This window comes from Epargyreus clarus, unplaced genomic scaffold (genome assembly GCF_041222505.1).
Source record: "Epargyreus clarus isolate Ecla_fem2 unplaced genomic scaffold, WU_Ecla_fem_2.2 ptg000015l, whole genome shotgun sequence".
Taxonomy (NCBI): Eukaryota; Metazoa; Arthropoda; class Insecta; order Lepidoptera; family Hesperiidae; genus Epargyreus; species Epargyreus clarus.
Genome location: NW_027332223.1, coordinates 13,080,492 through 13,092,772, shown reverse-complemented (window position 1 = coordinate 13,092,772; position 12,281 = coordinate 13,080,492). Strand labels below are relative to the sequence as shown.

Genomic DNA, 12,281 nt, shown 5'->3' with positions numbered 1-12,281 from the left:
CCGTCCCCCGCTCGCCTCCAATTAAACAATGATTCACACGTTAGCGATGATGAACACGCATTATACGTATACCAGCTTCCAGGGTTAATAAATACGAGTACACCTGCATGCTTCGACGGCCATAATGAGGACACTGATGACTGCTCGTTGTGTGCGTGCGTTGTTGGGGTTGGGTACATTCAAATTAAAACGGATTCAAAGGTTCTTGTTACGCATAGCCCTGTACGTACGTACTTACTTACATACATACAGTTCATGCTACATACATAATAAAAAACTTACAATAACAAACTAATCAAACCTCTCACAATTAGAGCTAAGAGCTACAATTATAATGTAAAAAAATAACACACGAGTATGTCCGTTACAGACAATACAATATCAGGAACACATTCATGTAGAAATATATAACAGTATGTGGACATAACCTTCTGCAAGTTCAATTAATCTACACCCTCTGTCGTGACATGATACTAAACCGCAGATAGGCGGATTGCACATTCGGGTGTTCGACCAGCTTTGTGTCGTTGTCATGACATTCAATTAGGAGTACTAATGGTTTAATAGAATGATGTAGAAATAGCTTGATCTAAAACTGACGATTGAATTCAGGATAGTAGACATCTCAGATGTTTTGTAGTCATAAGAGATATATTTAAAAAAATGTTAAACGAAAATGTCGTAACAGAAGTTCACTTGCCTTGACTTCTTTATAAAATTATTTTATTTTTCCTGAAAAATCTTAATGTAAAGGCATTATCAGCCAATAAATAAGTGACGGAAATATTATATGGTAGATCTTAATACTACTTCTTTTATTGTTGTGCAGTTTATTAGCCCACATTTGTTCAGCCTCATGACTGACTCTATATTTAACCACGCTATCAGCCTAATGTCTATACGTTAATGTTTTGATGATGATTATTACAAAAGAAAAGTCTAAGGAAATTTTAACGATGTTCAAGAGTTCGCCACCTTTGTATGTGTAGAGTTACATGAGGAGTTCGAATTAGACGAATAGTGAGAAGTGTGCGTGTGAACAACATGGAGTAAATTCAATAGCCACAATATGTCGTTGAGTGTCATGACGGGCTCACTTAAAGCACGTAAAAAGTCTCGCTAGAAACGTGTCGGTGAAACTTTAATTTAAAATCCCCTTAATATTAATCTACTATATAGTACGTAATAATACATAGCACTGGTTGTGCTTCTGGTACTTTATTATAATTATAAACCAAGTTTCTTATGTATTTCACATTTAAACTTCCAATATATTGCAGAATTACATTAAATTGTAAATAATTTTAAACTGAAATGAGATCCGAAATCGTTTTTCGAGTCAAATTATGTTTTTAATTGCTAGAACTACGCCGCAACCCTTATTACCGTTAAAAAGCAATATTTATTCGAAATTGGTTTGTGAAGCGTATGTTTGAACTAGCATCGACAGAGCCCGAATTAATTCAGTTCGGTTACATAACATTAAAATTGGAAGCCCCCGGCGCTGGGAGCTTCAGAGAGCTTTGCTTCCAATAACCGATTGGTTCGTCGTTCTGAACACAAAGCCGACCGATGCCATATACTTACGATAGGTTCGTTCAAACAAACCACCTAAATAGCCGGTATAAATACGGAGGGACTGGCGAGGCGGAAACAAGCTTTTATCGGATCAGACAGTGTAAAGTTTGACCGGGGGCTCGCAGCGATGCGGCGAATATCCATATTTCATTAGGGTTTCATAATCCTTAGTGCTTCTATTCTGTTTGTCCATTAGGATTCTCTTCATTTTGTGTCTATCCCACTTCATAAGCTTAATAGCTATATAAGGAGGGGTGTTAGTATGTATATCTAAGAATTGGGTACGTTTAATAAATTATTTCATAGCGAAGAGACAAAAGACAAAATAGATGGTAGGTATTTTGATATGTGCCTACGAAATAAATATATACAGGCAGGATAACGTCCGATATTTTTACTAGAAAACGATAAAAAAATAAAAAGAAAACTTTTTATTGAAGTAAAAAAATATATAGATATTTTGGAAAGAAAGGTAAATTATATAAGTTTTAAGTGTGCGTTATTCTGCAATTGTGCAAATTAAGTAGGGTTGGACAATTACGGCGTCTATCGTTCCGGTTCTACGAGTATAAAGCGGACATCAAAGAAATGATTAACAAAACAGAAACGAATGGGCACCGGACGACGAATCATTTGAATGTTTATCATTTAATTAGAAGGGTTGGAAAATTGAGACGCATCCTCGGGCGTGTTCACGAGAGGTGGAAATGTGGCGTGTTTGCGTCGCACAACAGCGCCGTGTAGCATGTACCTGGGCGAGTGCTGCATTTTAATCAAATTTTCATTGCGAGATAGCGCACGCTGTTGGGTAGTTTTTTATTTTTTGCATTCGATTCCTGAAAATGATGTCGGTCTGCAGCTAGCGATAAACCAACACGCCTCCCGTGATAATGATAATGCACGCTACGTTTTCATTTAAGCATAACAGACTCATCCGGCGTTCGAGTTCACAGTGCTACAATTGAATATTGTTTATTCCATAGGCACTATAATTTTTAAATTGTAAACGGGAACATTAAATATCGCGCTACGAGCGAGCCGAGCGCTGACAAAGAATTTATTATAAGCCCGCTGGTTGTAGGGCAAAGCCATTACTCGAAACTGCACGGATAACACCCAACTCAGCTCAGTCGAGTGTTCTGTACGATAATGATTTAGGGTGTGTTGTGACAGCTTAACTCGAAGTGGCAGCAAAATTCGCACTTATGGTTAAAAATTGTTGTGTTACGTTACATCACGTTTAAGTTTAACAATAAATTAGATAACTACAACAATACATTATTAGTAAAAGGGACACAAGCAGTATTAAACGTCAGGTGTATTAATATATGTAAACATTATCATGATTCATATTGAGCTTAGGCTCAAATAAGATAAAAAATATAATGTTCTCCCCGCCATCTGTATTAATTGACGCTGGTTACACGGCGATCACGCTACAAGTACACTTGAAAATTCAACGAATGTTTGTGATAGATTTATTACATCTCGAAAATTAATTTCGGAGGTAAAGTATTCCCCTCGAGAGCTCGTCTCGAACCAGATAACAGCCCCCGTAATGGCAGTAAATTAGAATAGCATGTCTCTCGTCATGGCAACGTGGAGATTCGATAATAATGCGAACAATGTGCGCCCGGCGGCGGCCCGGGCGCGGTGGGAGGCCTTAGAAAACAAGGTAAATGCCGAACTGATGCACGCAGAACCTATGTATTATGTTCCTTTGCGAGAAATTGTTAGCACTACGCTTCAGCCTGCCAACTCGTTTTACATGCGGTATATGCATTTACCTTGTATTCCTAACAAAGTTTACAAAAAGGATTTTTATTGTGTAAACATTTATATTAAAATTAAGTAGTCTTTTTTTAAGTCCATGTGCCTATACCTGTACGTTATAAAATAAGGCATGCTTTATTATTCTATTGTAAATGAGACTACATTAAACAGATGTATTAAAGAACATACAAAATACCTTAAGAATTATGGACGTTAGTAACAAGAGGTTTTCGAAGCACCTATCATGTTGCTGGAATAGGTTTCATTATGATATCCGAGTAATTCGATAATAACGCTAACAATAGGCGCAGGGTCAAGTGATTCTAGCAACCTTTATCTCGAGAAGAAACTTAACTAATAGACTATCGAAATAGATGTATGATTATTACTTTTGTGTACTAATCTATTAAGATGTATTACTATTAATTTGAAAAGTTACATATAACCTTTTATTATATTATATCTATTATAATATGAACGAACAAAGTTTTCTTATTTTATCAAATGAAAAAGGGGTTATTTTGTTTTTTTCTTTTCCAACCTGCTTATGCCTGGCCATCATTTTACTGTAATGACCATGTTGTAAATAAGTAGTGACTTATAAAAATATACTTAAAAGAAAAGACATCAAAAGATTGTTTTGTACTTTCTTATTCTTAGTACAAGTGTAGAGTACGGTCGTAATTTAATGAGAAAACATAAAGGTCGAGTGGAGGTTTTGTGTCATTGTGCGGCACAAGTGAAATTTCTTCATTGGATTACGTGGAGTATGTAGTGCGAAGTGTAATAAGTATTCGCGCGGGCGGCGGGCGGCGGCTCGGGCGGGAGCGGCGGGCGGCGGGGCGGCGGCGCGGGGCGGGCGGCGGCGCGGGGGATGCTGCGGGGCGCGCAGATCGATATCTCGCGTTGCCGGGCGACGCCGCGCCAGACCGAGTGCCTCCCGTACTACGCCCCCGCCGCCGCCCGGCCCCTGCCCACTACTCGCTTATTTAATACATGCCGTTTCTGGGATGCGAGCTTTTTCATGGTAAATGACGGGCCGCCGTAATACGCTTAAGCTCCCGAGCGGACCGCGGCCGGGCTCGGGGCTCCCGCCGAATATAAAAACGCACCGCTCCGGTGACATTGACCCCGTTCACGATCGCCTCCTTCCATCTTAGACTCGTGGATAAACTTGCACGATCGACCCCCTAATAGCTCGTATCCGGGATGATGCGCTCCTTGATTTATACGTTACTCTCTGCCGTATTTATCTTCGCGAATGATATCTGTCATTTAAATTACACCCAGAAATTATGTAATAAATAATCCATACGAGTTGGCAAATGTTGGAATTGTAATAGCAGACGATAGAATTCATTCAATTCATCATAGCAAGTAGGTGATTCAAGTTATTGAAATAAACATATGATACGAGCCAATAAACAATTTTGTTTTACATTTAAAATAATTAAAATTTATAAAGATTTTGTATAAAGTATATTTTTATATGACCCGTTAACACCAACGACAACAAAGGATTTGGGAAATTGAATAAAAAGCCGATTTCATACATATCATTTATTAAGATAATTAAAAAGGAATTAAAACAACAAGAACAATAATTAACCATGATAAGTGTCCAAGTTTAAACACATCAAGTTGACTAGATTAAGTTTCACAGATCGTTATAAAATGCAAATCCCATAACCAAATTGGTACAATGGGCTACTGTTACTAATTCAGCTTTTATAATCTTCTTATAATGACCATTATATCAAATTATTCTACAGTGCATAGTAGGTATATTAATAATGGCGCGTAACTAGTTAAGTAAAAACATAATTAGAATAAATAAAAGAAATAATTTAAACCTACATATTAATGAACTCGCGAAGAGTTTGAGACAAATCTGTGAGGAATAAATGCAGTAAATGAGACGTCGTTGTATTTTCCTAAATATTCAGTGTATTTCAAACTCTATTTCAACGTACGTTGATTGCATTTCAGAACTAATACGTGTGAAAATACATAGATACTAATATGGATCAGATCAGGGAGCCGACTAGATGCAGGTGGACTGATTAAAGGGGTAGTTGCGAGTAGGGCGACGTCGCGCACGAAATAGTAATACAGGTGGTGCATAATAGTAGCAATATAAGTGGAGGCCGGCAAATATCAATATATGTAGAGTCCTTAAAAAGAGCAGCTACATGATAATGATGGTGTATAGATGGAATCCAGTAAAAAGCGACACAGGTGAAGCTCATGCGGGAACAGGATCTGAACACTCCGGTTCAGAAGGGCAGCTGAGTAAACAAGGCGCCTTCACGCATGATCCAGCAGATGAAATGAATTGAAATGAAATAAAATGAAATGAAATGTATCCAGCAACTGACTACATAAGTGAAGTCGACATAGGGCAGTATGTTCAGAAGGGCAGCTGAGTGGCTCATACAGGAACATGGTCTGGATTGTTCAAAAGGCTAGCTGAATGAGCAAGACCACTTCCCGCATGATCCAGCAGATGGAGCCCAGCAGATAGCAATACAGATGAGCCGATACAGTTGAAGTGTTCAAAAAAGCAGCTGAGTGGCTTATACAGGAATAGGATCTGCAGTGCTCAGAAGGGCAGCTGGTTGAGCAGCGTGACCGCGCCTTATCCAGCAAATGGTGAAGTCCACATAGGCGTAGTATGTTCAGAAGGGCAGCTGAGTGAGCAGCTCCACGCCTGACAATGATCCAGCAGTATATTCAGAACGGCAGCTTATACAGGAACTGGATTTAAACAATCTAGTTTTGAAGGGGAGCTAGGTGAGCAAGACCACTCCCCACACGATCCAGCAGATGGAGTTTAGCAGATGGCAATGCAGTTGAAGTGTTCAGAAGGGCAGCTGAGCTGAGGGTGAGCGGCGCGAGGCCCTGCATGATAACCTATAAAACCCAGTAGATAGCAACACAGGTGAAGCCCATGAGCTGTATGACAGTAGCAGTGTTCAGAAGGGCAGCTGTGTGAGCAGCGCCACGCCGCGCATGATCCAGTGGTCGGGCGGCTGCGCGGTGGGCAGGCGCATGAACAGGATGTAGTTGGTGGAGTGGCCGGTGGTGGACAGCACGCCGCGCCGGTCGCCCGTCTTGTACAGCGGGCAGTTGTAGAACACCGCCACCGGGATGTCCTCGCGCTTCAGCGGGATCAGCCACACCTGCACCGCACACACGTGTGTCATCGATAAAGAACTACTCGAGCGAGACCGAGTGAACCATGAAGGGTTCTACCACCTTTAGTGTCTATCATACCACGTTGTGCGATGGTAATGAAGTCGCAGTTGGTCCACGTAGTTCTACCATGTTCAAATGTCTTTTGTTACGTAAACCCATCACTGTCCCACTGCTAGGCACGGATCTCGCTTGGCCCATGGAACGTTTGTCAGCCACCTTCGCCGTGGGCGCGGAACCGTAACACTAGTAAAAAATATGCAAATGTGGGTAAATGACGGTTACAGTTTTTGCCGCGCAATTTATTTCCGCGGTGTACGCGGTTGTTTGTTGTTTCTGCTGCAACGGCGGAATTTTGTCTCGATCTCTTTCCGTTCGACTCGTGATTGTATTGCGCCGAGTTCCCAAGTGCTTCCAGGACCGTAGCGGCTACGCAAGTGCACAAAACTGCGGTCTCATGAGTTGTGAAACAAAACATCTACCCCACACCCACATGCGAAGGAGGCTGACAATTGCTCCGTGAATTCTTACTCTAAGGCTAACCATAATTGCGTGGTCCATTCAAGTAATACCTAGAAATCTATAAATCGATCCCAAATAAAATTTTTAACTTCTTCGATATCAACCATAGACGCGAAATTCGACATCGAAAAGCAACATCATGAATATCACTGATCAAAGTATATAAGGTCCACATTTGGCCAACGTAGTGAACTGTGAACAGAAAACGACTTCATATAATAAGAAGAAATGCGTTCCCAGTAATAGTACAGTAATTAAATGTAGATGATGAAAATAAATATATCCACAATTTTACTTAGTAATAATCGAATTAGTAAATAATGAAATTACTTCCAAGCAATCGAGCATTACTACAAATAAATGTAATCCGCTTAACTTCCAAGTACGTAGTTAAGTATAGCATCATTCTAACTACACATCTTTTCTATAGCCCACGTTTCCAGTAATTGCAATATGACGCAGTAGTTGGGAGTTATTAGGTCGGAACATAAGTACTTTTGCTTTCCATTCAGCGTTAAGCTTCTTATTAGCAATTTCTTTTCCTCTTTTTGCCTCATTTTTATTTTATTTTTGTCTGTGCCAAAAAAATCCTCAATACGTCATATTCATAATTTCGACCGGTACCGTAAAGACCACAACTCGATATTATCGAACAGTATCAATATACTTACAGAATCTTAAGAAGTCATGATGATCACATAATTCTAATGAATTGGATGATTTTATGAAAACGTCCCAGAATAATGAAGAAGGTGAATAGACTCACCGCTCTCGCGCAGTATGTTGATGGCATCACATCACATAATTTGATTTGAAAATTGACAAATCTACATTGATTTTCTAAATGAAGAATTTTGTTGATGATAATTTTTATCTATCATCAAATTGGGTACATTGGGGTACGTTCTTACAAATAAATATATTTTAATTTGACTTTGAAGATAGATATTGAGACTCACTGGCGGGAACTCGTCGTAGAGCACCTTGGGCAGCGACTCGTCCACGATGTAGTCGTCCATGTTCCAGCGCGCGCCCTCCATGAACAGCCCGCGGATGTACACGCCCTCCTCCGGCGGCTCCTCCAGCACGAAACTCCTTTGCACCTGGGGACATATGTACCTTCCTAACATACTTAGCCTTACTTAACTAAACTGTAAACTTAAAGTGTAACTTTACAATTGGTGCGTACCATCGGACATACCAATGGTACTACTGCAACTTAAATCTGCTTATAGAGGAAAAACAACAAATTTTTAGCATCGGAAAGAATCTTTCGTATGTAATAACATGTCAAATAGTGCAAGGGACTCGAAAGTAAAGAATGATTCCGTGCTAATTTTAATCTCAAAAAGTGAATATTCACCTGGTTTTGCCGATTTAGATAAAAGAGTTATCGACTTAGAGAAAGTTTGTGCTGACTAAGAGAAAATAGGGCTCGTATTGGACGCAGTTTACGTCATGATCCTGCGAAGTACTCGTAGGATCATGACGTACATGTTGAGCGGCAACTTCGAAACGCAATAGCGAACCAACATTTATTTCAGTTATACATAAATTCGAAATCGATTATATTTTTTGTTAAAAAAAAAAATGTTTGTACAAATATTAATGTTCGTATCAGTTAATAAATTCATATGTTTTATTAACAATGTAGTGTTTTATTATTAAAATAAAATTTAGAATGCGATCGAAATTCACAAAATGTGGACTGCACACGAATATTATATTCTCACTTCAGCCGAGGACTATATCCGGCCGTCGGCCGCCGGCCGCCTCACTCACTATTTAATGCATTATCGATCTCATGCTCGACGTTTTGGAAATGAAAATGTATTCCGAAATTGAAATAAACGGAACGGTTATAATTAACGCGCGTATTTCGGTTTGAATAATGCTTTTCACCGAGTGATATTTATTTTCAAAGGCGATATATTCAGTGTTGGTGGTGATATATTTAATACAATTGCAAAAAAGTAAGGTGAAGTTTTTAAACTCTTATCGCTAATTGCTTTCAACCTTTGTATCGGTGCAGGGATTGCTTTACCATATTATGCGGTCAGCACACAAACATACATATTTTTACGCACGTGTCAGTCGCGAATTGTAGTGGCCAAACACGAATTGTAACAAAATATATGAACATTGTTTTAGAAATAGTTGCCGAGGGCAAGTAAAATACAAAGCAGCCGACCGACGTAAAATCATAAATTATCAGGTCATAATTTATTTTTTATAACAGAAGAGTATAAGACACGCATGCGGTCCACCTAAAGGTAAGTGGCTACTGTCGTTCATGGTCACCTGTAATCAACTCCAGATAACATTAGATTCCCCTAGAATCCATCCATCCATCAGCCTTTACTAGTCCACTGGTGGATGTAGGCCTCGCCTACTCTGCGCCAATCTGACCGGTCTTGGGCCGTCTGCATCCAGCGGTTACCCGCCGTCCCCTTCAGGTCGTTAGTCCTGGTCGGGGGGCGTCCTGTACTCCTTTTGCCGAGACGTGGTATCTATTCGAGGACCCCATCGATTTTCTGTCCGACGAACTATGTGGCCAGCCCATTGCCATTTCAGCTTTCGTTCGCCTATGGATTTCTTCGTTACGAATTCTGTCGCGAGGGAAATACCGAGCATAGCTCTCTCCATAGCTCGCTGAGCGACTTTCGAGTCTTCGTATAAGGCTCACAGTAAAAGACCACGTCTCGGCAACGTACGTCATCACTGGCAACACACACTGCTCGAACATCTTCGACTTCAGGCTCTGAGGGATACCTCAGAGCCTGAAGTCGAACATGCACCAATATCCAAGATATTGGATGAGAAGATGTCACGCAATTTCCCGAACGCTGCCCAACCGAGTCGGATTCTACGAGTGACCTCTTGCTCGAAGTTGAACTTACCCATCTGAATTATCTAGCCCAGGTAAACGTATTCGTCAACAACTTCGAGTGTGACGCCATCTACAACGACCGGCATGGGTGTGACAAGGACGTTAGGCAATCTATGCCCCTAGAATGTCTATGCAAAACTCCCTTGCCATACCTATATATACGATAGAATACAACCTCGTAGTGGAAGGCGAGCTGGTCGATGGGGATCTTGTACTTGCGCGCGTAGCTCTGCTGCGCCGCCGTGAGGAAGGCCTGCGGGAAGTAGAAGCCCGACAGCCAGAACACCACCGGCGGCCCGTGCTGGTGCCATTGCTGCACGACATACATACTATACCTTACTGGGATGAAGTGATTACATTGATTTTTTATTATAACGCACATTTTAACATTCTCGGGAACGATATGTTTTTCGGGATAAAAGGAACCCTACGTCCTTTACTGAACTTGTGACGTGTACAAGATTTCATAACGATTAGTTTTGTAGTTAATCCGTACGAATCCGTATAATGCACCAAAGGGACATACATACAAACTTACTTTCACATTAATAGTTTCAATAGTTTGCATAAAATAGCTATGTTCTAATTAACTAATATCGATAAAATTGTCATAAGTCATAAATAATAATAAGATCTGTCTTATCATCTAGACTAAAAGATTAAATCAAACCAGATCATAGACTAAAAATGAGATATTAGTTATCTGCTTTTATTTTATCAAAACCCAACATTTCTTCCAACATTTTTCTACATTCATTTTCTCTTAGATTCAGTCCACATCCACGTTAAAAATCGCCCTGCATTCATAATTCATCTTCGGTCTTTAAAAATACAGGAATGGTGCCACCGAGAATATTTCAGTCCAAATTTGGTTCTATGTATTGATCCAGACAGTCAAGTGAACTAGATCTCTAACATTGTTCTAATAATTCCTGACACATAAAATTTGGCACAGTTGAAAAATCGCCCTGTATTTTTAATTCATTTTCAGTCTTTAAAATTAGAAGAATGTTCCCACCGAGACTTTTTCAGTCTGGATTTGGCTTTGTGTATCGATCCAGACAGTCAAATATGAACCAGATACATTGTTCTAATAATGTTAAATTGGAATATCTTTTTAAGAATTATCTCCAGCTCCACATGTACCATTACGTTAAGTTGACATTGTCAAAAACATTTTCTTTAAAAGATGTCTGTTATGGAGTTTCTTTCGCCGCTTCTTCTCCATAATGAAACACCTTGTGAAGTGGTGGTAGTTGTATTGACATTCAAAAAGTGTTCTGTAAAGAACCTATTTTGAATTAAAAAAAAATGATTTGATTTGATTTGATTTGATTTGATGAAATGGATAGGCAAACTCTTAGACAAAACATATATAATGCATCTGTTGACTTACACACAAGAAATTATACTTAAATATCGATATAGAGTATTGTACACTCTATATAATGGTATTGAAAAAAAAAAATAATACAGAACGATGTAGAAAATGTTAAATATTTTGAATAGTAATAGTCAGTTAAAAACGACATCATCGACTATCGATATTTTCGAGCCTTATAAATAGCGATATTTTTTTAAAATGTACATCCCTACTCACAATGCAATTTGAAGGTGGTAGAACCCTTTATGGTTCGACTCCGGCGGCACCACCGCCACACCTATTTCTACCTAATAACAGCAGTGTTAGGCGCTGCTGTGTTTTGTTTTGAAGTGTGTGGTAAGGGAGACAGACTTTTTCGAGGCGTTCCAGCTTAGACCTCAGGGGTAGCGGCGCATCTGTGGCCGAGCTCAGGTAGGAATATCTAATCCTATCTGGGGTTGATTACAGATGTCCATGGGCAGTAGCCACTTACCATCAGGTGGACTGCTTGCTCGTCTGCTACACCTATATTATATAAAAAAAAAACAATGCACGGACCATGCGTACCTACTTCCAACCCGTGTTCCATTTTGTCTGTTCATCTCGATTCCGCTCGCTATGAAACTTTTCGCAATAAAAACTGAAGTGTTTACGATTTGATGACAAATAGACTAGTTTTTCATTCGCGGTTCAATTCGCTTTTTTAGTTACAGTTTTAGTTCGTTTTTATTACAATGGCTATGTGTACGAATTTATTACGTACTGGTCATTTATAATCATAGATTAGATATGAAACGTATAAATACGTTTAATTTCTAGACATTTTTCAAAAATAAAAGTTTTCGTTTATAAAATCATTTTCTAACTTAGTATTAAGAAATAAATTTTTTATTTCACCCTTTTTAGTGATGTTCCAACGTAACCTAAATAAATAGTAAATTATGAACTGGCTTTGCAATT

At 39.4% G+C, this 12,281-nt stretch overlaps 1 protein-coding gene across 1 annotated transcript in view; it reads right to left on the bottom strand.

The window, feature by feature from the left end:
- Positions 1 to 4,938: 4,938 nt before the first annotated feature.
- Dhc36C (Dynein heavy chain at 36C) overlaps positions 4,939 to 12,281 on the bottom strand; it is a 53,800-nt gene continuing 46,457 nt past the window's right edge. The window contains exons 71-74 of the mRNA XM_073080931.1: positions 10,134 to 10,271; positions 8,028 to 8,171; positions 6,326 to 6,533; positions 4,939 to 5,952 (exon numbers count right to left, since the gene is read on the bottom strand). Coding sequence (XP_072937032.1) covers positions 6,327 to 6,533; positions 8,028 to 8,171; positions 10,134 to 10,271 — 489 coding nt within the window. The 3' untranslated portion in view covers positions 4,939 to 5,952; position 6,326. The remainder of the gene's footprint in view (positions 5,953 to 6,325; positions 6,534 to 8,027; positions 8,172 to 10,133; positions 10,272 to 12,281) is intronic.